At 39.9% G+C, this 26,501-nt stretch overlaps 1 protein-coding gene across 1 annotated transcript in view; it reads left to right on the top strand.

Moving 5' to 3' along the window:
- The window catches only part of kdm4c (lysine (K)-specific demethylase 4C), a 30,645-nt gene that overhangs the window by 1,680 nt on the left and 2,464 nt on the right, over positions 1-26,501 (top strand). The window contains 20 exon segments of the mRNA XM_082537472.1: positions 43-209; positions 454-629; positions 1,370-1,484; positions 3,196-3,389; positions 6,418-6,467; positions 8,120-8,223; positions 8,497-8,634; positions 8,886-9,079; positions 9,683-9,906; positions 10,087-10,758; positions 10,761-12,109; positions 12,208-12,319; positions 13,452-13,633; positions 14,045-14,288; positions 15,679-15,755; positions 16,130-16,185; positions 16,308-16,416; positions 22,142-22,336; positions 24,769-24,939; positions 25,746-25,865. Coding sequence (XP_082393598.1) covers positions 66-209; positions 454-629; positions 1,370-1,484; positions 3,196-3,389; positions 6,418-6,467; positions 8,120-8,223; positions 8,497-8,634; positions 8,886-9,079; positions 9,683-9,906; positions 10,087-10,758; positions 10,761-12,109; positions 12,208-12,319; positions 13,452-13,633; positions 14,045-14,288; positions 15,679-15,755; positions 16,130-16,185; positions 16,308-16,416; positions 22,142-22,336; positions 24,769-24,939; positions 25,746-25,865 — 4,626 coding nt within the window. The 5' untranslated portion in view covers positions 43-65.

The raw sequence follows: 26,501 nt of genomic DNA on the forward strand, positions 1-26,501 counted from the left end.
GTTGGAACATCATCAATATCTTCTGTTTTTCTTTCTCCTCAGGTTTTACCTGGTAAGGTGGCAGGATGGCGGGAGCAGAGGTGCATACCGCTGCAAACCCCACCTGCAAGATTATGACCTTCAGGCCCACTATGGAAGAGTTCAAGGACTTCAACAAGTATCTGGTTTATATGGAGTCTCAGGGTGCACATCGGGCAGGCCTGGCTAAGGTAAGTAGTGAGTTGAATCAGACCTTGGACAGTTATTTTTTTTTAAACTTATCATATTGTTACCTTATCTTAGTGAGTGGGTTTACATTTTATACGTAGTTTGAACCGAAGTTGGATTTAGTCAATCAAAAGAAGAAAAGGAAGAATGATGTATAGTGTGACATGTAAATGCACAAGGAACTGACTTTTTCTTTTGAATAAATTTCCTACATCGTTGTTTTTGATTCCTCTGTTTATCCTTCAGGTAATTCCTCCTAAAGGCTGGAAGCCCCGTCGCACCTATGATGACATAGATGATTTGGTCATCGATGCTCCAATTCAGCAGATGGTGGCTGGCCAATCAGGGCTCTTCATTCAATACAACATCCAGAAAAAACCTCTGACGGTGCAGGAGTTCAGACGATTGGCCAACAGTGACATGTGAGTTTTAACTAACTGGTTTACATGCTTCGTTAACTCTAATAATCAGGAGGAATAGTTCTTAATTTCACACAAATGTTTCATTTTGATGTTGTCACAGCCAAAACCCAATTTCTTCAGAGTTTGAGTATTTACAAACCTTTGTAAAAGGCCTGTAAGGTTTTGTCTTATACTAATAAAGAGAAATTGACCACAAGCTGGCAAAACAGTATTAAACATGACCATTAACAAAATAGAATAAAGGAGAATGAAATGAAATGAATGAAAGCTTAATAAGGTTAAAATTACATAAAAAGGAGGTCAAGTAAACAGAAAGAGCAGTAAATAAACACGAATCAAACAAAGAAGCTCAATATGTAAAAAATTACGCACATACCATAGAAAGCAATGTGAAAAGCTTAATATACAAAAAGCCATAAATAAAAATCAAAAATACAATAAAAGTGAATTTTTAAAAAAGGTAAATGTTTAAATTAAAGACTATGTAAAAACTGAATAGAGAAGTAAGCATGATGTAAAGAAGCTCACATCAGTAAAGTAAAATAAAAATAGGATACTAAATCTAGCGAAAAAACACAAGCATAGCAAATATTATTAAAACAAAGTTAAGAGTAGAAATAAGTTGCTTTGGTGTTGGTGTCAGTAGCTCTGATTCTGCGTCTCCGGTTTAGACCACAGCAAAGTACTTGTACAAGGATCGCTGTCTAATGTCAAATGAAATTTCTTTCTTTTTCTCACAGGTACTGTACGCCTCGCTACCTGAATTATGAAGACCTTGAGAGGAAGTATTGGAAGAACCTCACTTTTGTTTCACCCATATATGGTGCTGATGTCAGTGGCAGCCTCTACGATGAGGTAGATGGATCTTTCTTCTCTCTGTTTTTGCTTCTTCTTTTTTTTTTTTAAATGCATGCTGATGCTAAAGCCAACCTTTCTAGTTTAGCTTTCTCTTATTACATTCCCTGCTGAGTTTTTACAATTCGTTTTATCATAAGCAAAATAATAACAAAATTAAATTGACTGACGATCAGGTTCATGGCCTGTTCCTTTGTTATTTCATGACGAATGAAGCAGATAATATTTGAACTTGATGAGTGTGGAACATGTATTTAGTGACTTGTGAAACAAGTGTCAAAGTCTACCTTCATGAATGGAAATACAGAGAGTTACAACAAGGTGCAAATCACTGGTTACACTCAAAAACAAGAAGTCTGGATTAAACTTTGACAGAAAACATCTAAAATAGCCAGAACAGTCCTGGAAAAATCATTTGGATACATGAAATGAAAATTCACTTTTACCACAATGATGGATAGAGAAGAGTATTGAGAAAGGAAGAAACAGATTCAGGCAAATACTGCAAAGCTGATTAGACAGCACTTCACAGTACACGTCAGGGGTGTCAAACTCAAATACACAGTGGGACAAAATTCAAAACTGGAACAAAGTCGCGGGCTAACGTTAATATTTATTGAAATATATTTATTCCTCCAGATATAAGAATGAATCTTTTCTTATGGACTCAAACACGTTTTGCTGAAAAACTGAATATGGAACAAGCAAAGCTTAATACTAAACAATATATATATTAGCTGTATAATACCAGTAGGCCAGCTCTAATAGTAATTTGGTATGGCTTCGCGGGCCAAATGTAATTAGGCTGACGCCTATGGTCCACGTGGATAATGACAAAGCATACTGCAAAAGCAATGGAAAGAAATGGGACATCATTCAATGCACAAGAAAGTCAATTAACCCCAGCACAATAGAGCAGCTTTTCACTTATTAAATACACAACTGAATGCGGAAATACCCAGAAACAGGTAGTAAAGGCTCAGCAGAGCACCTCAGTGGAGGAAGCGCAGTATTTGGTGACGTCTGTCAGATCAAGATTTCGGGCAATGATTGACTCCAAAGGATTTTTGGCCAAGTGTTAAAACCAATCCTTATATTTAATAATGGTTAGCTTTTTTTCACCGATTAGTTCTGAGCCTTTAAAAATGAGGGAGTATGTATACAAATAGCTGCAATTCCTAGTTTGGTAATGCAAATAGTTTTGTTAAATAAAAGCTGAAAGTCTGCACTTTGATCATATCTCGATTGCTTGATTTAAAATCCACTGTGGTGGAGTACAAAGGGAAAATTGACATTTTAAACGTGTCACTGTCCAACAACTCACACTTTACTGTATATCAATATTGGAACTGTTTGACATTTCTACATGCACACAAATACACCAGAATAATGAAAGTAATCAGAAGGATCTTCTACACAGGGACTTCAATAGTCATTACAAATCCTCCAGTTTTGCACTGCATTGTTGACCCCCAGTAAAATCAGTGAATAGTGCGGTTTCTATTAATATAGAGTGATTGGAAGCCTGAGTAGCATTTCTTCATTGCTGGCTTGAACAACTGAAGGTCAAAACATGTCGAGCAGCACTTTAGCGACACAGCGCACTTGTCTCTTTGTGTAGCTGAGCTGATAGTGATTGGATTTAAAATGCCATCATCAACTGCGGTACCAATCTGTAACCCAGGTCTAAAGCCTGTTTCTCATTTTCTAGGATGTGGATGAGTGGAACATTGCCCACCTGAACTCTATCCTGGATGTTATAGAGGAGGACTGCGGTGTTTCCATTCAGGGTGTCAACACTCCATATCTATACTTTGGTATGTGGAAGACTACCTTCTCCTGGCACACCGAAGATATGGACCTTTACAGCATCAACTACCTTCACTTTGGAGAGCCCAAATCTTGGTGAGTAAGGAACAGTGATTAGTAGGAGATGGAATCATTTTTGTGTTTTCTATTCGTCACTGAGTTATAATCTGACTCCTACAGCAAGAAGGTCTAATCTAACAATGTTTCACAGATTGTATCAGTCCTTTTTCTCTTTTCTATTAACCAGGCAGACAAATTAGACAAAAATGAGAAATTTGAAGCTAAAGGTGATTACAGCCCTTTAAAAGCATTATATCGAAGTCCTTAAATAATAAATGCAATCAAGGTTCAGAGCACAGAAGGCGTTGATCATTAAAGAATAGTCAAATTGGGGGTTTTTTCCAGTCGATCTTTGTTCCTACCTCCACTTATGGCCAAGGGCTGTGTCTTGTGAGACAAAAGGATGACCTCATGGTTACACTGAGCTTCCTTTGAGTGGTGGCTGGGTTACTTTCGAGACAGGGTAAGGACACTTGGTCATTCAGGAGGAACTTGGAGTCTTTACTCTTCCACACTGAAAAGCAGCCAGTTGAGGAGAAAGCATCTAATTAGGATACAGGCGAGGTGTTTCAGGCACTTCCTACCTGGAGGAGGCCCTGGGGCAGACCCAGGACTGGTTGGAGAGATGATATCTCTCAACTGTCTTGGAAGCATCTCAGCATCCCTCTGGATGAGCTGGAGGCTGTCCAGATAGAGCGGGGTCTTGGCTTCTCTGCTTAGACTGCTTGCTCCATGAACCCAAACCCAGATAAGTGGTTGAAGGTGGATGGTAGATGGTTTGGAAAGCCAAATTCTAGATTTCAGTAGAGGAACCAAATGCAAAAAGAATAGAGAATTCTGCTGTGCAATAATACAATACATTGAACACTTCAACTCTGTTAACAAGTCTCTCCTTTAAGTTAGAGGACACTATTATAAATACTATTCACAAAAAAAGAGGGAAGTTTTCCTCCACTGAAAAGTGGCTGGTTTGCAGATAATTGTCTATACTTTTTTTTTCTCAAGGTAAAGAGTTAACTCAAGTTTTGTGGATTTGTGAATAGTCAAAGAAACAATTTTATGTGACATGTTTAAACAAATACAGGGCATAGTGGGGACTATTTTAAGGCTGAGAAAGTATAGAGGAGATGCATATCCTTTACATTTCTAGCAGAGCTGGAAAATAGCTTTTATCATGTCCAAAGTGGATTTAAATAGCAAGTATTTACAGTGTTACAGGTTTAATTTGATTTACATGCCAATTCAAATGCATAGAGACCTCAGAGGATTCTCCCTGTGGTTGTTTTTGGCACACAAAGAAATAAATGAGTGTTGAGTCTCTAAGTAGTGGTGAGAGCTGTAAAGGAACAACAGATGAAGCAATTAGGCTACATGTGCAGGCAGGGAATGTGTGGCAGCTGTGCTATTCTCCACGGGTGCAAGCATTTAAATTGACTTCTCGGAAGCTGTCTTTCCTGTATGTACAACAGACCAAGGTGAAATTTGGCATTTTAGCAAGTCAATCAATACGGTACACAGTTAGCACAAACGCTTAACACAGATCAAAACCATAAACTCTTAGTAGTAGTAGTTTGTTAAGCCTGAGATTTCTCATTGTCTTTGAATTGAACGGAACTGCATTAGTACGGACAATTAGAGCTCCAAATCGTCCGTGTTGGAGGGTTTTGTCTTATACTTTGAAAGTGTGGCATCCCAGCAAGCATCATTGATTTTTTTTCTTACAGATTAATTGGGGTCTGGGGATATAATTACTGGAATTTTCTCTGTTGTTACTCTTTCATTGAGCCAGCTTAATGAACAGATTTTTCTTTTTTTCAATTCATCAAACTATCTTCTTCATTTTAGAGGACGTACTGTATTGACCGCAGTGAAAGGTATCATGATCCATCACAGAGTGCCTATTGCACAGGTCTGATTGGTATTTGCGAAAGGAATTATCAGAGCTTAGTCATTAGGAGGTTAGGACTAGAGTAATAAAGGTAAAGAAGAAGTGGAAATGCAGGTAGATCAGAATGAAGTTTGCTTTTCATTTCTTTGTCAGCTTGGTTGTTCCATTTCTCTCTCTTGCCCTGGAGGGAGTTTTGCTCATTAGAGCAGTGAGCCCTGCAACCCCACAGGGATCAGTGTCACAGCCAGACACACAGAAACAGTCATACACACTCAGAAAGAGCAGCCTGGTGTACCAAATATTCACACACATGCATACCCTTATCATCTAGTACTCTCTCATACACACACACTCACTGACGTAGACTCTTTCATCTCACTGATGTGTTGACATCTTGTCCCTGGAGGGGAGCAGCTTAAAAGATGCACTTCTCTCACCTCTTCTCAATCCTGTATACCCTCCCCCTCCTCTCCCAAACTCCCCGTGTCACCTCTACCTGAGGTTTGCTTCCTTTTCTCACCCTGTCTCTCATTGCCGTGTTAAACTGACAGGTGGTATGATGATAGAAATTCCACACACCTGAGGGTGGATGGTACTAGTCAAATGGAATGCCTAGTCAAACCTAGAGGGAATCTTGTCACGCTTCATGGATTTCTTGCAGGGAAGTTTGAGAAGATTATATATTCAGGTTGCATCAGCAGCATGAACGAGAAGACACAGAATAAGGTCATCTTGAAATTCTGCAAACTCATAACTCAGCAGCAATCACCGATGGTTACTGTGTCCTTATCGGACACATAACTGGGCTTGAATTTTGAAATATTATAGTGGCCAAGATTTAATATAATATGAAGACCAAACCTTAAATGGTCACATATGCTGGAAAAATATGGGTAATTGTAAAGGAGTGTGAGCACAGCTGGGGGATTAATGATAGGATCATGCTGTTTGTTGTTAAGATTACATATAAAATAACAGTGCAGTGTATTAAAAGCTTGATCCACCTTTCTGAAGTTTTTCACTTGTCCACCACTTGATGGCAGTCTTGAAACTGCAAATGCTCATTGAAAGTTTGTTTGCAACTGTCAACACATGGTGCCCCGTAGACATAATTAACAGAGCATGTTCATACACAGTCAAAAATAACTCTCTGCTCCATATCTCTGTCTTTAACAGGTATGCCATCCCCCCCGAGCATGGGAAGAGACTGGAGCGCCTGGCTACAGGTAAAAGATTAAAAGGAGTTGGGTTGGGTAATTTAACAAATATTGAATCGTGATCGCAGCATACAGAGGCAGGTCTGCATTAAACAACAACATCCACTTCATAATTAATCTGAGTGCGCTCGAGAGAACAACCTAGATGTAGCATGCTAATGAACTCTGGCTGCAAAGAGATGTAACCTGACAAATCCATAAACACATAAGCCCATGTAAAATAGATGTAAAATGCAGTCGAAATGCCGATTGGCTCGCTCAGTAAGTTGAAAGACAACTAATTTGAGAAGAAAGACAAATACATATAATTCAGGGTTCTCCAGCCTCCTTTAAACTGAAAGCTGTATTACAAAATGAAAGCTGCTGATAGATACTCCTGTCCTACATTTGTTTTTTTGTGTTTATTCATGTGTCACATCAAGACATTCAAACAAATCTCTGAACCAATCCAACCAATGTTGGATAGTTTTAATGAAAAACCACACAATATTTGGTTTAGCCGTATGTCCATGCCTATACATTTCGGTTTCAGTATGGCATTTAAATGACTTAATATTAGTTTCCAATTAATTATTACTGATGGTTTTTGTTATGTTTTTCTTTGTCTGCATATCTCACTTTATCTATTTCATAAATCGTTGAGAGTACTGATGTTGCTTGGGGTCTCAGCGACTTATAAAGCTGGATTGTATCCTGGATTGTATTGTATGTATTAAGGTCACCCTTACAAATCAGATGAGCTCAATTTTAATCTGTTAGTCTTTTTTTTTCTGCTGAAATGGTGTCTGAATAATTAAACTTGAAGTCATTGTCTAGTTTACCATCCTTGCTTTGTCAGACTATATAGACCACTGTAAACAAAGTACTGGTTGTTGCAATGATCTTCTTTTTTGAGTGGATGAACAGAGACAGAGATCTTTTTGTCTTATTGTTCCGTTAAAGCCTGCTATTCCCAAGACACCTCCATACAGCATTTTCATGGACGTTAGTAAAACTAAAAACTGTCTTTTAGTAGAATGTATTGCATGTGTTTGTTTTGCAGCTGGAACAGCTTTTCTAAGAGAAACTGTGTCATTTAGTATTTGCACATTACAGCCATGGTTTGCACATGAAACTGCAAATCCAAAAGTGGTTTATGACCCAAAATAATTTTTTGTTACAGACAGCCATTTCCAATTTCTTATATATGAGAGTCCAGTCCACTATGCTAAATTGTAAAAAAAAAAAAAAGAACATAAATAATTGCAGTTCTTTCTCTAGGATAGATGGTACTGACGTGACTGCACAATGCATCAGTGAATTGACAGATACAAAATTAATTGCTGACTGTTGTTTAAGTTTAAGTACAATGTTTTAGGGTTTTTTCTGGCTGTAGTTGAATTCATTCTAAACAGAATACTGCTGTATTTCTTTCACCATTTATCAGGGAAAGTAATTATGTTTAAGATAAGCTAATAATTGAAATAATCTTTGGTTTCCATTATGGAAAAAAATGTCACTCTACTCGATAAATATTAAAAATGTAGCAGTCGATAATAAGCCAGTTCTCACACAGCTTTTCGATTTGGCTTTTTCATTCACCTGTTTTTGTTTTGTTTTTTCTCTCTGACAGATTAAGTCTCTCTAATGGTTTTTTTTGTGTATGTGTGTGTTTCTGTCAGGTTTTTTTCCCAGTAGCATCAAGGGGTGTGAAGCTTTCCTTCGTCATAAGATGACTCTAATCTCCCCTTCTGTACTGAAGAAGTATGGTATTCCCTTTGATAAGGTAGGTTCTCTGTCCCTTTGAAGAATTACTCTCAGTCTTAGTTCCTTTATTTACCACCTGTTTGAAAACAGCTTTTGCTGCTTCTAAAATAGGCAGTGTTAATTTTTATTGGTTGCAGAAATCCTCAGTGGTTTATTTTAAACTTTTCATTTCTTTTCTGTGTTATTATTTTTTTTAAACCACGAGGACATTTAAAGGTCAATCACTCACATACACACATATAAACCAATCTTTTGCTCCTCTTTCTTTCCTTCTTATATGACAAATTGCCAGATTACTCAGGAAGCCGGAGAGTTTATGATCACCTTTCCTTACGGTTACCATGCTGGGTTCAATCATGGATTCAACTGTGCAGAGTCAACCAACTTTGCCACTTTACGTTGGATCGACTATGGAAAGGTTGCTACACAGGTAAGAGTGCACTTAATTCAGTATAATCATAATTTAGATCTCAAATATATGGATTTAAGATCTAAATTATTTACATTTTGAATAGCATCCCAAGTTTTTTGGTAATGTTGTTGTAAAGTTTTGGCCAAAGATCATCACAAAAAACGAATATCTTGCTATTTAGCCTTGAGTCTATTGTGGAGTCTTATGCTGAAAGAAATCTCTTTAATATAAATCTAAACTAGAGATCTCTTTTTTTTTTCCTCCTGTAGTGCACGTGTAGCAAAGACATGGTAAAGATATCAATGGAGCCTTTTGTGAAGCGTTTTCAGCCTGACAGATATGCTAATTGGATGCTGGGTAAAGATTCAACGTCAATTGACCACACACTTGCCACTCCCAGTACAACACCAGAGCTGCAGAGCTGGTTGCAGAGGCGCCGCAAGACCAATTCTGGAAACAAAGGGTACTTTGTTTATATTCATGCAATGTTTATTCTCTTTTCTTTAGTTATTTTCACACCTTCACTGAAAACCTGAACTTTTCTAGATATTAACAACAGGAGGTACACGTGAGTTTCTAACGTTCCAGCTCAGTAGTAGAAAATCCGTGTAATGTCTTATTGTACATATGTCAGATAGCATTCACAGCGTCGGTGGCGTGTGTCCTGTCTGCTGCAAATACTATCCATGCTACACGCTTGTCTTAGCCAAATGGGCTATTTTCAGTAGTGATAATGTGGCTGACAATTTCAGACAATGTCCCAACATTCTTCACCCAATATTGTCCTCTTGAATTCATGCGTAAACAGCTTGTGGCACATTATTACATCGAGTAGGGTTAATGGTGGTAGTGGGCACTTCATTTGGAGTAGGAAAGAGAGAGTGCATATATGCATTGGATTGTGATAATTTAACGACTGGTAGCTTTGGTGCAGTCATTGGTGATCTAGTATTTGCCCTCTCAAAAGGCAAATCTTTCTACATTCGCTTTTAATGCTTTCATTGCTTTTCGGTTTCGTTCAGGGTTTTGAGTTTTAATCTTCTTTGATCTCTTCACCTTCTGACAGCAGCCACTCTCGTATGCGCTCCAAGCGCCTCAGGACCACAGAAGAGCCCGTTGACTTGGATGGCACCTCAGCGCTGAAAAGCAAGAGGAAAAGTTCGGCAGGTCCTCCCAGCCCGAAGGTACGAAGGTCTGTGGCTGGGACAACCGGCAAAAAAGAGCAGAAAGAGAAGAAAAAGGAAGCTGAGTCAAAGCACAACCAGAGTCAAAACTCTGTTCAGCTCTCTGGTAAGAAACTGACAGATGATAAAGAAGATATTTGAGATATTACTTAATTTTTTTTTATGTACATAGCTGTCTGTGTTCCTGGTTTCTTATATTTGTAAACTCCTTCATGTGAGGTCTGTAAAAACTTTTGGCAGTGACTTTTTTTCATATTTTAGCCAGCCATTCTTTTATTCTCAACAGGTCCTTGCAGACAGATGTGTGTGGTCAAGGTAAATCGTGTAGAGAGTAAAAGTTTGGGGGTTTCTAAAGACCACTCTCATGACTCTCACGATAGTCCCCCTGCCTCACCTTTGAAGGATGACCTTAAGGCAGAAACAGACACTCATATTGACCCACAATACCTCTCAGGGCCAGGTCTCACAAGCAGAACTGCTGAAAGTCTCAGACAAAGGCCCGAGGCTACTCAGGCAGATCCAGGAATTAACGAGCCAAGGTGTCCCACTTCTGAACAAAGAGACCTCTCATCTCGTAAAGACTGCTCAATCAGGATGCCTCCTGTGGAAGCCAGTGAACACAACTCAACTTCCCACACAAGCACTGCTGATGAGACTGTGGTGAACTTGTGTTCCCCTGTTTCTAAAGCTCACACATCTGCTTCAGTATGCAGAGAAGACACTTTAAGTGAAATATTCAACACTGATTGCAGCATGGACACAGGTACAGAGAGTTACTCTAACAACAGCTTTAAAGCAGAGAGAACGGACGCAGTTGTTGATTTGAAGCCTATCAATCCACACTCCACTACAGAAGCACTTTATGATCTAAAAAGTGAGCCAGTAGAGGGGGGTAGCTGCACATCATGTAGCTCCCCTTCTACACACAATCGCATTTTAAAAAGTAACACTGAGGAAAATCTCCCCCCCCTCTCCTGCAGAGGAATGCAGTGGATATGCCACAACTCACTCCGGAGCCTGCAGATAAGGTTGGAATTTGCCCTTTGCCACCTGAACTGACCCAAGAGATGCCCTCGCTTACGCCTGCTGATGATGGCCTGACTGATTTTTCAAAATCTCGATCGTGTAGTCACCAGATTGCACCTGTGCTTCAAAGGGAGATGCCAACTGGCTCTTCATCCTCACATGGAGCCAGACAAGAAGAGAAAGAGGCTGATTTAGTGATGTCAGCAGAACTTCATACAGGAGAACATGCCAACAACTGGCATTTAAATTCCCCATATAATTGTGAAGGGGCAGCGGTGTCTGGTTCAGAAGGAAAAACGGCTCATTTAACTGCCAGTGGTATGCACAAAATAACATCTGGTGGTGTCCATGAAATGATGATAATGCCTGCAGTTGCTGCTGACAAGGATCACGCAAAGCTGGAAAATCTTACTGCACCGAACAATGCCTCCCTTGGGCAGCTTGTTCAGAGCACTGCACCTCAAAGAGAACAGAAACCCAACTTACAAGAGTTTGCAAATAAAGATAATTCCAAAGATCCATTTCAAAGACAAGGCGGATTCAGTACCTCGAACAAAAACATCCCAGCCCCTGCCCCTCCATTATGCACTCAAAGTGACAGCCACTCAGCATTACAACTACAGCATCACACTACATACTCCTCTTCCTTTTGTACACCCCAGCACACATACACAGAGCCTAAAACATTTTCCAGTAGTATCTGGAAAAACTTTAATTCCCAAAATCCTGCAGTCCTCATCCAAAGTCTGCACCCAGAGCTCCCTTCTGACTTTACCCACGACCCTCTACCTTACACCATGTGGACTGAACCTCAGTGCAAAGAGGTCACTGACCTGGAAAACCCTGAGCAAGAACTACGTGAGTCTGAAAACCAGGAAGGAGAAAGTGGGCCTCTCACCTGGGCTCAACTCGAGCCCACTTCTCTAGTTTCAGTTGGTGCTATGGAGCCTTTGGGGCTTTGTGGAGAGTACGAGTTGCAAAGAGATGATGGGGCTGACGCGCTGTCCCTATGCAGGGAGCTGGGGAGACAAAGGGAAGCTGAGGAGAGACTCCATTCGGATACTGCTGTTTCACCTCTCAGAACGGGAGATGGAGAACAGGATAGGGTGTCTGATATGGAAGAAGGAGGATCTGATGACGATGAGGCAGAGCAGCACAGTGCCAAGAGAGAGAGCAGTAGTGACTCCTCTGATGACGACGATGATGATGAAGAAGAAGAAATAAATGATACAAATAATTATAAGTGCAATGAATCAGGCCTGGAACCTGGGGAGGTTTGTGCTGTGAGTGTTTTTTTTAAATAGTCAATTATAATAGTTTACACATTACAGAAACTAAAAAATAATGTTTAACACCTTCAATCAATCCCTGTCCATGCCAGTATCCTGCCCTGTCAATGAAGAGGACCACTAAGAGCTGGCGTCACCCACTCAGGAAACCCACCGCAAGGGCTGTACCAACTGCTGTCAAACAACAGGTTGCCAGTGACGACGGTGGGCACACTGAAAAAACACACGCATATATACAGTTAACACAGTTCGATGAAAGGTATTGCTATGGTTGAGCCTTAAAAAAGACATTTAGACAGCGACACATGCACACAGTATAAGCCAAGAGTCAAGCTTATTTCAATAAAAAACCCAGGGACATTTCCTGTTGTGGTTAGTACTGCATGGTGGGTGGCACCGGGCCAGAACCCATGATCGTTAGACTTCTTTTTGGTTGCACTGGAGCGAACAAGAATGCAATCATCACAACATTTAGATGTTAATCCGTTTTGTAGTCCAAAAACAATAACGCATACTTTGTAAAAGTTTGTATTTCTAACACAATATACTCAGAAGTAATAGAACTGACTCTGTTAGCAGCATGAACAACAGTCTTGACAAATATAAAGTACACTCAGGTAAAATTTGTGTTTTTCCACAGTGAGCCATTCCACCCTGTGGTCCATACTTCCCCTCCTCATTTTTCAAATTTTATGTCCCTCCGAAATGATTCTTTTGACGTCAATGCACACATAAACCAAACACATTTAATTCTCGGGCCTACCACAGTAAAATGATCTAGTGATAGATATTCTATTTGTTTTCATGGTTTTAATGGGGTGGGGGGAGGGGGGCCTCCATTAACAACCACTAATGTGCATATACACACACAGTCACATTTATCATCTCTGTAGTTGTGAGAAAGGATGAATAATTCAGCAGCCGTTGTAGTTGTTTATCTGCGAGTAAGAAATGACCATGGCTGTGAGAAGCCTGTTTTATGATCATGAGAGTGCTTAATTATTTTTGAGTAAATTTGGAAACTGACAGGCGTCTATTCCGTGAAAATGTTTTTAAAGTCACTGGAGGAAATTGTCACCACAGCGGCTGGATTAGCTCTGACTTCTGCAGCGATTCTGTGCAGAAAATGCTGCAGAATTCACTTTGTGTTGCGTTTTTTGATATTCTGGCCAGATGATTATTTCACATTCAGAAAAGGCTTAATTAACAAACTACCAGGCAAGAGATTCGTGGTTGGAATTGCATGAATCATTGTCCGCGCCCCAGTAAAAGAAACCACCGTTTGAATAGATGAGTGATTACAGAGTAAGTAAGGCTTTATTTCGTCTCCATTTAGAGCCACCTGAAGCAAGCTTGGCAGAAGAAGAGGGGCAGGAAATGGAAGCGTGGGCAAAGCCGCTTGTCTACCTGTGGCAGAACAAAAAGAGCTGCTTCTCAACAGAGAGGGAGTACAATGCTCATGCAGCCACCATGCAGCCGTACTGTGCAGTGTGCACACTTTTCATGCCCTACTATCAGGTAAAGGGGAGGTCAGCACAAATTGGGAGATGATTGTCTTTAAAACATGCACAGTTCCACTGGTGTAAATTGAGTGCGCATTGCAACTTTCTTCTCTTGAGAATGTTGAAAGATCACATTTCATTCTGTGTTTACATCATTTGCCTCATTTGGCTAGCATTTTTGCTACTCCAATTAGAGGTTGTTTCAGTATTGCACTGGTCAGTGGTTCTTATCCTGTGTTGAGCTCATATGTCTTTTTTTTTTCTTTTTCTTTTTTTTTTAAAATCCAACCGCTTTACTGATAATTGCAGCTTTTCAGCACATTTCCAGCTCTAAATGTAGTTAAAGTTCAGTCTGGAGAGACAATTTTGAGTTTTTCGTCTGTCAGAGGTTTTTATACATGAAAATTACAGTCTCTTCCTCCCCTAGGCGGAAGACAAAGCAGAGGATAATAAGCCTATGGTAGCTAAAGACACCTTCCAATCTTCATCTCCAATGGAGGGTCCCTCACCTCATGGTGGAGGGTTTAGGAGAAGCAAGCCCCTGATCCCAGAGATCTGCTTTTCTTTTCGGGAGGAGAATTGCCCCCCTACTCCCACTAACCCACTGCTGCAGGAAGACGGCACCTCCCCTCTGCTCTACTGCCAGAGCTGTTGCTTGCAGGTCCATGCAAGTATGTATGCACAAGGCAACAGTAGCACATATATTTGAGTTTTTTTGTGTGAGAGGAGGGGGGTAGAAGATACAAACTGATGTGTATAGTTTTTAAACTTCATGCCATCTGTTTACCACTTACCACCAGGCGACATTCTTCATTTTCACATGTTGTGCTTGTGTTACTGATGTCATTATTAGAGGGTCAGTGGGTTTAAATCCTGACTCATTTCTTCTGTATGTTCCACCCTCTCTCTGTTTCCCTTTCTCCCCCCTTTCTTTGTGGTTTGGAGTATTTTATTTCCCTCGTCAGACTGGGGGTGAATCCTCTGTTTCCGCCACACACAGTTCCTGTTCAAAATCCCCAAGCCAGTAACAAGCTCTCACACATTTTCTTAAAAAAGGGAAGAAAAAATCCCTGGAGCTTTTCTTTTCCAGGCTACTCAGACACGACACATTGTGCATTGTCGTAATCCCTCATTCACACGGATCTCTGTCCCAATCATGCACATTTCGATATCTTAAGCCTCCAGCCGGCCTTACGCACGCGCGTACACAGACGCGCGCGCAAACGCAGCTACTTTTAAAAGACTTAGACAGCAGTATGCCCAGCTTTCAGTCAGTTTGAGTCACTCTTCCTAACGTTCACTTTGCCATATTTTTAGTCTGCTTGGTCTAGGATGTTGTGCATTTATTGTGTGTGTGTCTGTAAGTCTGGTGGGGTGGGAGTTAGAGATGAAGTGTATGTCATTTGACACTGATGAAAAAGCCACAAGTTCGGTTTCGAGCCCCAACAATAAGTACATGTTGATGTAGCTTTCTGCCCGTTCTGTTATTTGAACTCTGGAAAGGAAACAGAGGTGGGCTTAGATTTTGTTTTTGGTTTTCTGATGGATAATGCAGGAAAAGAATAGTGACATGCACACATATACAGACTTCAAGTGTGTTTTTTCAAATAAAAATTCCCAACCTACGTGTCTAAAGCCTCTAGCTCATGGATTGTAATCAGCTGCCAGCTTTGAATAAGATCACGTTTGTTTTACTAAATGAAATCCCAGTGTTTTTCTGTTCAAGGCCATTTTTTATTTTGGAAAAACATTTGGACGCAAGGACTCAGACCAAAAAGCAAAGTTGCTGCTGTGAAGTGTCTAAAATGACAGCGTGCTATGACACACGTTAATATGAGATAAACCCACACAGACGGACGCCTTCGTAAACAACGATGAATTGTACACCAACTCTGTCTTTTGTTGTGACATTTTGTTTCCTTAATAACATAAAATTATCTTGCCATTTACTGTCAAGTCTGCTGTTTCTCTCCCAACCCATTGACACAACAGTTTAATAGCATTTGAGGAGTCAGTGAGTATTTTTGCTACAGATTTTTGATCCATCCCTTCTTACTTTAGGTTGTTACGGTGTTTCTGCAGACGACATCAGTGAACAATGGTCATGTGATCGCTGTACCGAGGGAAACTTTACAGCAGTAAGACAATTTTATACCTTTGATTCAAGTATGACTGTGGTGTATAAGGAGAATAGCAGTGCTATCCTAAAATTTTAATGTGAACTAGTGTTAAAATGATTATACGTTATAGCTGATGATGATGGCTCACCCAAAGATCTGACCCTAGTCAGAACAGTCAGTAATATCTTAAAAATATAGATGACCATATTCATATGTGGTAGTTGACACACTGCAGTGTGATCACTGTATACAATAAAGACAACTAATTTTTTCTTCTTTCTGACTATTTAATAAGCAGAAATATCTTCCTCTGTGGCACGTGTATAGATTTTGGTGACTAGAAGAAAAATATCTGCATTTCGTCTTTCTCACTCATTTTTCTCTTTTCCCAGGAATGCTGTCTCTGCAACCTCAGAGGTGGCGCTCTAAAGAAAACCCAAAACGACAAGTGAGACGAGCTTTTGTTCTGCGATTAGCTCTGCACACTTATCCCTCATCTCTAGAGCTCAGCCAAGTGAATTGTCTGGGTATCTTAATCATCACAATGTATTAATTTGTTTGTGTGTATAGATGGGCTCACGTGATGTGTGCAGTAGCATTGCCAGAGGCGAGGTTCAGCAATGAATCCAAGAGGAGTCCCATCGACACCAGCAGGATCCCCATGCAGCGATATAAACTGGTGAGAACACACAGACACACACCCGCACACCACACACACTCCTTGAGGACTGTCCTGGTCTAATTAATGAAGTGTTCACAGTTCTAATTAACAATGTGAGACGAACATGCCCGCAATCAAAGCTAGATAATTAACCACTGGTGGGTGGGAGTGGGGGGGGTTTGTGTGTGTGTGTGTGTGTAAGTGTGTAAGACTCTGTGTGCTGATGTTTGTCTATATGTGTGCAGGTGTATGTCTGCCTCCCTGAGTGCATGTGCATGTGCTTGTGCATTTATTAAGTGTGTATGTGTTTGTTTAATGAGGGAGCTGCAGTGCGTCTCAGCAGACCTGACATGTTGCCACTATACTTAGCTTTCTGCTGCAGGCACTGTGATAAGTCAGCAGAAAGCAAAGTGTTGGAGAAGCACATCCTCACATAAGATGGATCACAGAGATGGGATAAGTTCAATTCTTCTTAGAAGCATATGTAATAAATCACAGTTTAGGACTCCTTAAAACAGCTCATGACAAAAGATACATTAATAAATCAGTTTATTGTTCAAAATGGGTTGCGTGAGCTGAAAGTAACAATGATGTGAATACATCATTAATATATATGAGCTGAGATTACAAAGTTATACAACAAAAATTAAAAGCCATGCTCAATTTAACACTGGCCGTTGTCCCTTCCAAAGTTGTGTTTGAATGCAGTGATGCGCCACTTCCAGCCCTGCTGCTGTTTTTAGAAGTCTTGTTTTGAGCTTTCGTTACAGCACAGCACAGCTGCGATGGCCTGAGGATGTTACAGTAAAAGTCCATGCCTTCACAGTCACAAAAAAGGAAGAATATACAACACCATGAATGGTATTTAGAAGAAAAAAAGGAAGATGAATCAGGTCTCAGGGGTTTCTAGCTCATAGCCAGAGAACTAGATCTCATTTGTCCCCCGACATAAAATGAAGTTCATTTTTGTCCATAGTCAAACTGCAAATGCACAGATGAACTGGACAGATCTGGGCTTCTAAGAAGGGTTGTGAAAAAGGTAGTATAGGCCTCGGATACAAAGGCCTAGAGACCTGTCAGCAACCATCTGGCAACCTCTGGTCATGAGGGAAAAAGAGGTATTCCCTGATAACATTGCACATGGTTGCTGGAGGTTGCTGGCAGCTACATTGAAATTGATTCCTAAAGCCTCGGCCATGCCAGCCTAGAAACGCGTCAGTGACCCCCTGCTAACCACCAGTCACTTGGGAAAGGTGTGTTTTCTATACCTGGTTGCTGGAGGTTGCAGTCAGGGGAAATTTGGAAGTACCTCCACTTCCAAATTAAAGAAATGGTAAGAAGACTTTTCAGCGTAACACAATGATATCCAGTTTGAGTTTAGTTATCAGTCCCTCAGAAAACGACATCTGAGTGAATAGACTTCAGTTATAACTAAAATGTCATACTTCACCACAGGGAACCAGCATATTTAGGTTTATACATGACTGCTTACCCAAAAATAGTTCAAGGAATATTGCTGCACTGACACTGAATGGGATGCTAACTCTGTGGACACAGTGACATTACCCATAGGGTATTTACAGGGATATGGTTCATATCTTCTCACACCACATTGAAATTAAGCTCATTTGGATATGAAAGCACAAACCACAAAGTCAGTTTCCATATCCGCAGGCTGAAATCTGAACAAAATGAAAATTATAGTCCAGACGGGGAAGAGGCAGGGTGCTCATAAAAGCCTCTGACATGACCTACGTGATGGCCAAAATATAAGTATATGAAGGACCTAAATTCCTTTTAGAGGAAGTGGCACTTCCTTGCTTTAGATGTTAAATGCTTTATCACACAGTGTGCATGAATAACCAATATGTCCTTCACATGTACACCAGTAGAAAGTGTGCGCCTGTGATGCAGACTTTCTCTCAAAGTTTCGAGGATGGCGTACAGACTACCTTTCTGTTTTGTCTGCGTTGTCATTTGTAGATTCAATCCCCGAGCCACGTGTTCTGAAGTTCGCATTGGACCCGTTGCCCCTGCAGCAGCTCAGTACATTCATAATTTACTATCATACAACACACGCACACCGATGTGCACACATACACATTCATAATTTACTGTGGGAATGTTCTTAACGCATGGCTCAACACAGGCACCCGAATACACACTGCAGAAGTCACAGGGGAGAAATTGGCGAAGTTCACACACGCATTAAAACATACAATTATTCTTACATGTTTATATTACTTTGTGATCTAATTGGCATTATTTTATTTTGTCCCCTCCCCTGCCAATATATGTACATAAGTGCTCATTTGCAGAAATACGAACACAGATTTTGCACACAGTGCATGCCAGCTAGAATCTTGTTATGCTGGCCTCAATAAGTGGACTAGACAGTCGGGCCAGTTCATCTGTGCAGTGCTGTCCATAATGTAGGAGGTATGGGAAAAGGCTTTACGAAATGTAGGCCAAGTTAGTCACCGAGAAAAGCACTGACTGCTTCTCCCTCAGCTCAGGAACAGAAAGGACAAGAAACTTCATTATTAGGGGGGTGGGGGAGGATAAACGTAGGATTTTCATCCCGTTTTAAAAACAGCATTTATATTGCCTTTTGGTTTTCTTCACAAGAGGAAAAGAGGGTAGTCTCTCACTATACACAATACCTACTGATCCCCAACTGATATCTGCATTAAGAGGGCTAAGCTGATAATTGTAAAGACGAAGCCAGCCCTGCTGTAGAGGTTAAATTTAATTAACGCTGAGCCAACTAATTAGATCAGTTATTGATTTGTTCAAATAAATGAACAAAGGGCAGTGGCTTAGCTGATAAGGACAGAGACTTTAAGAAAGGTTCGTACTTGCGCAGCGTCACCTTCTTATTTACCTCTCAGATGCCTTCTCTTGTTTCTGGGCATCATCACATCCTATTATATAGAAATATACACAGGGGAATTAAACTGTCATAAGGTGCTTTTGATATTGTATTTTCTTAATATTTCAACACGTGCTGTTTAAACAATATGTAAACAACAATATTATGCACAAGATATAGCAATGATATGGTAATTTGGAACCTTTTATAGAAATAGATATTAAAAAACCAGCTAATTCCCACTTAAACTCACTGAGGCACTGGAACGTGTCTGCATATAGACGTATTACATGTCGATATTATAGCATGGATTTCCGGGGAATTAGATTAATGAATAAATTACTTTCAGTAAGATGTGAAACCAAGCTGCAAAGACAGAAGCCAGGGCAGGGAAGCGAAGAAGAGAGCGTAGATGGGTGTTTTATTAAGAGCAGACTAGAGAAAATGGAGTGAGATGGAAGGCATGCAAAGGAGGTGAAAGAGGAAGAGGGAGCGAGTGGGGTTATAATGGGAGGCATGTCGTCATATTTTCCCTTTCGTTGGAGAGGACAGACGAGAGATGCCACAGTAGAGGGAACTGACTTGATGGGCTGTTTAGTGCAGAAACCCGAGAGATAGTCTTTTACAAAATTTCGCTTCAAGTGTGTTTGTGCATGGATGCATGGCAGTGTTTGTGTGTAGGATGTGTATGTGTATTATGCTCGCCAGTGTGCAGTTGTGTACTCTTCACAGAGCTTAAACGAGGAAAGAAAATACCACAACATACAGATTGAAGCACTTTTTATTTGTGGAAAGCGTAAATGATGTCATCTGATTGGCTTAAGTTGAGGGTTTCTTTGTATTGCAGCAGTCCAATAACATGTTTCTGTTGACTATTAAACTGGGGTCTCTCATTTTATTTTCTGCTATCAATGACTTGTTTACACTACCGTATCCAATAACAGCAGATTTCACAGATATAATTTTTTTGGAGCACATATTGGCTTTAAATTATGTTAGAGGTTCACGGCACAGCTGAGCGGTGATTCACTTGTCACTAATTTGCTGTTTTTCCTAGCCAACCTTTAAAGTCTGGAGTGGAAATGCAAATGTTAAATTACTTTATTTTATTTTTTTTATTTTACACCAGACATGGGTGCTTTAGTGAGTAAGGTCAGGTTTCCTCCACAGCAATAAAGGCAGTCACTGGGAGTAGGTGTATTGTGCAGTAGTTTGCATTTGAAATTTAAAAAGGAGAACATCCGACTGAAGGGCTTCCATTTACAGTGTGAATTTTTATTTATTTATTACCCTTGGGGTAAAATGATTTTCCCTTTGTGTAAATAATATCTTCAGCCACTCTAAGTGTGTGTAGGATGTTGCTGTCCATCACAACTTCTCCTTTCATCTCTGGAAGCACAGTATTTCATGTTTTCTATCAGTGTCTTTTGATTTTCTATATAAAAACAACAACAACAAATGTACTAATTAACCAAAAAGTTTGATCGTTGTTCATCGTTCATCAAACTGATGTCAGCAGTGCCAAGATCCAAAAGTGGTGTCGTGGAGATATCCGATATGACGGTCCAGTATGAGTCAGCAGCTGCTGTTGGAAACTACTGTTATATAGATGATATGTTACTTGTCCTGGGTACTGATCAAGAAATCTTTGTTAATATAAAGCAACACAGAGCTGTTTTGGTCTTTTCATTCATTTCTTCAAAGTAACTTTGGTCAGGATGGTGATAAAGCAACAGGAAGATGGAGTAAGTCTGGTGCCAGACTGCGACTGAATGGCTGTTACATCCAGTCTGTCATGGATAATACAGCATTTTACTGATACACTGGTGAAAATCGCAAATCTATTGCTGTCTGTTGCAAATGTGTCGCTGTCTACATATACAGAAATGAACTATTTAAATTCAGAGTCCAGCTAGAACATCAGTTTTGACACTGTTTCAGTAATTCTTTCACAAATAGTGACATTAATTTGCAAAATGATATAAAGATACTCAGTGACATTGCTTTTATATAAGAATATAACTAGAAAATAAATCAGCTGGCAACCAGTTGAGTTGAGTCCCCATCTGCAATTATAAATTAGATGGTAGTTTTTTGGAATCCTTTGCTAATCTGTCTGAGAGTGATTGCAGTCAGTCTGAGCTGTACTGGGATTGTTGCCTCCCACAATGCGACCTGTGCAATTATCTTGTGTTGTCCACAAGTTGAGGGTGTTGCATCCTTGACCTCTGGGCAACAAGTTTTTCACAACATGTACTTGCAATCAGTTTCCAACAGCAAAAAAATTCAATGCAATCACTGCAACCATCAAGTTTTCTTGGTCACGATGAGCTTGGCCATCTTATTCATACTTTAGTGTTATTAAACTGTTAGCAACATGCTTTTAAAAAGACCATATATTCTAAAAGCCAAGAGTGGCGGCCCAGCTGTTGTTTTTATGTGTCTTTAGAACGCAAGCCATAACGATATAGAGGACAAATACTCCTGTTGTAACGATAAGGCTAGAGATTTTATTTATTCGTTGTGTATATTGTTTTGGATAATTTCCAGTAAGGCTTGAAAACATTTTGGTAAAGACGTACTTAAAGAACATGCTTATTGTTTAAAAAATGTTTTTTGAAGAACACTTTGACAGCATTTTAAATCTAGTTATATTGAAACAAAACAAGCTGGATACAGTCTAAAAACACCTTTGGTTTGTCTAAAAGCAGCTGCTGATCGTTCTAGACCACTGGCCATTTTTTGGTTCTTGGCGTCTCTCAATTGTTTTTATAATTCCTTTGCAGTAATAACATTTTCCCAGCTTTTCGTGTGCAACCTAAGTTAATTCAGGCCTATTGACAGTTTGGTCTGGTCCTTATGTGTTTACAGAAGTGCATCTATTGTCGTAAACGCTGTGCGGGAAAGCGGCACTCAGGGGCTTGTATCCAGTGCTCATGTGGCCGGTGTCCCACCTCCTTTCATGTGACCTGTGCCCATGCTGCCGGTGTTATCATGGAGCCCGATGATTGGCCGTATGTTGTGTCAATCACCTGCCATAGACACCAGTCGCGGAGTTCGTCAGCTGTAAGTTATAGGACAGGTGTTTGCTACAGCTGATCTGAACCAGTGCCCGGAATAAATAGACATATTATTGTTTTTGACACGCTTGAAATAACTGACTCAATTATAAGCACTTAATAATTTGTGTTAATGTAATTAAGGAAGTGGCACAAATGACTACTCGCCAGATAATTGAAAACAGCTTGTTAAAGGGGCCCCTTTATGTTATGCCTTTGTCTCTGTTTTACCTGTTGCAAATACTACAGCTGAACTGCCTGAATCACCTTGTTTGTAGTCGAGTCTTTCTTCCATAACTTATACAGGGCACTGTGTAACAACACATCGGCGTGATGCGTGCACAGTGGCTTGTTTGCACTCAAACAAAGAATGAACAACTACTATTTCCCTGCTAGAGCCTTTTTCTGCCAACTCTAACTCTATATTCTATTAATGAAGCACACCAAATGTTCTGTTGTTGGCTGCAAGAATGAACATAAGCATGTTCATTTACTCTTGGCATAAAAGAAGATGAAGATCCAATGGATTACTTTTATTTCTGATGTGAATGTCTCTGCAACACCAGGAAAATCCTTACACTTTATACTGTGTTAGCGTGGGATCTCCTCCTTCTCTAATGTACATGTTCTGTATTTTAATACAAACAAGCTCATAATAAATCATTCAATATTTTGTTTCAGTTAAAACAAATAAAGCGTAAGATAGTAAACTAATGTCCCCACTTTACAAACTGCTGCTCTGCACAACATATTCTCATTTGACCCCAAATAAAATTGAACTTGTGGAATTCCCCCAAAATTGGGATGCTGTGTAAAATGTAAATAAAAACAGAATGAAGTGATTTAAAAAAAAACTCAAAAGTTTATATTTCGTTCACAATAGAATAAAGAAAACATATGAAATGTTAAAACTTAAGACATGGTAATATTTCATGAAAAATAGCAGCTCATTTTGAATTTGAGAGCAGCAGCACTCTAAACAATCTCTTAAAACTGGGGCAAGGGGCAACAAAAGGTTGGAAAAGTAAAAGGTGCTGAAAAGAAGGAGCTGGATGAACAATTTGCAACTAATTACGTCAATTGGCAGCTGGTTAGCCGCATGATGGGGAATAAAAAGAGCATTGCTAAAAACGATGTTTATAATTTGTGGAACAATTACAGAATAATCCTCTATAGTTCATAATAACAAAATATTTAAAGAATCTGGAGAGATCTCTGTGGACAATGGACAGGGCTGAAAAATCAGATTATGTTGGATGCCGCTGATGTTTGGTCCCTCAGATGGCACTTCATTTAAAACAGAAATGTTTCTGTCATGGAAACACTGCTGTCAGAAATCATTGTCTGTGAACACAGTCATTGGGCCATCTGTAAATGCACGCTAAAGCTCTATCATGCAAGAAGAAGCCGTATGTGAACATGAGCCACGTGACATTTGGTAAATCATTCTGGTTATAGTCACATTTTAAACGGCGTTCCAGCAGCATTTTTTGTTTTTGGGGGGAATTGCGGTAGTTAATGTAGTTTGACGTTAAGTATTTACTGCAGTCACTTGTAGGTTCAAGTTCAGCTCGTTGCTTTGTTCACTTGCATCATCTATAATAATGCTGGTAACTGAATTAAACGTATAAACTGAAACATTGTCCATGACAGTGCGGTTAGTAGTGCAACATTATGCTAGAAAAGGAGGAGAAAAGTGTGCAGTAAGTCTGTTTTGTTTTGGGTTTTTGTTTTTTGTTTTGTTTTTTGTTTTTTGTTTTAGTTTTGGGCATTTTTTTTATTTTTATGGATAAACCAGCTTAAGACACAAAAGATCATTATTACTGAGTTCAGTTATTTAACAGTTATTCTACTGGAACAGCCGTACAGAATTAACTGCTCGTTTAGAAGACTAATTGCTGTTTTAGAAAGTTCCCGCTTTAAGTGAGCGCAGCATACATTTGCACTGTGCCACAGTGGTGTGAGTGAATGCCAGTATCTAAAATGTCAAGGATGTACTTTCACAAATGAGTTCTTTGTGCTGGTACTGAAGAAAAGTTTTCTTTGGGGTCTTGTTAGAGCTGATGCCCAACTTACACTTAAACTCACACTAATTTAAGGTTTGTCTTCACTATGCTGCAACTAACTTGCATGGTGCAATTTCTTCCCTTCTAAATGCAAAGATAACAACCATACTCTGTTCGTACTGAGCTTAATTAAAAGTAAAAGTTGTACCTCGGTACAAGAAGCTGTCAAGATGACTTGAGAGACAGATCTATAAACCTGATTGTATTAAAAGCAGAGATTTGGGTATCAGAGCCTTTTATAATGCAAATAAATCTAACAGAACATTTCAGTTGTCACTTATTATATAACATTGCTGTACCCCAGTGGAATTTAGTTTGACTTTACTCTGTATTGCCATACATTAGTCTAATTGCTACTCTCTGTCTACACTAGAAGCAGCAAGCAAACCAAGCTTCTATCTCACTTGGCCAGACGGTGATCTCCAAACACAAGAACCTGCGCTACTACAGCTCCAAGGTCACGCAGATCACCTCCCAGACGTTCTACGAGGTCATGTTTGATGATGGCTCTTTCTCTAATGACACGTACCCCGAGGACATAGTGGTGAGGATATGTTTAATTAGACGCACACTCAAGAGGTCACTGCGTAGTTGTATGAGGTCAAACCAGTTGTTTAAATCCCCCTCGTTAAGAGGAACTTCTTTTTCTCCTTTGAAAATATGCTCTAGTGTTTCTCATTGTAAATCTTTCAGCGGGTTTCTGAAAGGGCCTTTCAGAGAAAAATACAATATCACACACCAGGGGTTTCGATGGGAGTATGGAAACTGACAGCTAAACGTGTGTTTCTATATTTAAGAGCACATTAAAGTTAAGAGCATTCAGTCCTGAGCCTCAGCTAGCTACCAAAGATATTGTATATTACACCAAAATAACTGAATGTGTATGTTTTGAAGCCTTGTGCTTGTTTTGTTAAAAAGCTATGTACACCTTAAAGCTTGTTGATTGTCTAGTGTTGAAGCCCCTTACATAGAAGACAAGAAAACAAGTTTCTCGGGGATATTCAGTGTGTCACGGTAGCACAAAGCATTCACGAGGTCCTGCTGTCTGAACACTGAAACAAAACCATTTGCTCTTTACATTACCATAGTGTCTCAACCATTTTGGGCTGAGAAGTTTTGTATGCAGCTTTGAGTTTAGATCTCAACAGCACTCGACTGTCAAATTCTCGACTATAGCAAAAGCTGTTGTCAGTCCACTTGAGTTTTTTTTAGCAGGTAAATATATCAAAGGGAATTACTCTCTTTAGCAGTTATCCTGACACCCACTTTGAATGACTTCTTCTGTCTTTTTGAAATTGTTTTGAAACACTTAGACACTTACAGACCATCTACTACTCTCTTGTATTTCAGAGCAGAGATTGTGTGAACCTGGGTGCTCCTGAAGTGGGGGAAGCTGTTCAAGTAAAATGGCCTGATGGGCTGTTCTACAGTGCCAAATACCTGGGATCCAACGTCTCCTACATGTACCAGGTACCTGAACATGCGATCCATCTGTAAACTACTCAGTCACGGCAGCAGTGAGTGAGCATGGGAGAGAAAAACAAATGGCCACGTTGTGCTGAATAGACTTTCAGGCATAGTTGCAGGTCAAAGCGGCATAGCAGTAAATTTGTTGAACTCCCTCAACGCTGACGTTGTCAATGTCCCCTGGTCTACGTGTGGACAGAAAAGACAGGGGGATTGAGGGAAGCGCTGAAGTCACGATGATCAAGAGGAGATTAAAGATGACGGGAGGGTAAAAGACAGACGTAGGAAGCAAAAGCTGTTTGGACATAGAGATAGAAAATGGGGAGAGGGGGAAAAAGACGGAGAGTGAGCAAGTGAAAAGTGACGGAAGAAGAGAAGGAGGTGACAATCTGCATTATTCAAACTCACTGAAATATTAACTAAGCTAAGACTCATGCAGCTTCCATTTAAGCTTTATTTAGGCGAGCTGGGCGTTAACCATTACTTATGCACAAATGCACCTGTGACGCAAAGACGGTTTAATATAGGTCAGATTAAGATGGGAAAAAATGGCTGGACAAGAACTTTCCATTGTCAAGGTGTATTTTAGAGATGAAGCCCCTGCTTTTTTCCAAGAACTCCAGCGTTAATGTTTAAAGA

Source organism: Aulonocara stuartgranti (assembly GCF_965226115.1).
Source record: "Aulonocara stuartgranti genome assembly, chromosome: 6".
In the NCBI taxonomy this organism is placed as follows: Eukaryota; Metazoa; Chordata; class Actinopteri; order Cichliformes; family Cichlidae; genus Aulonocara; species Aulonocara stuartgranti.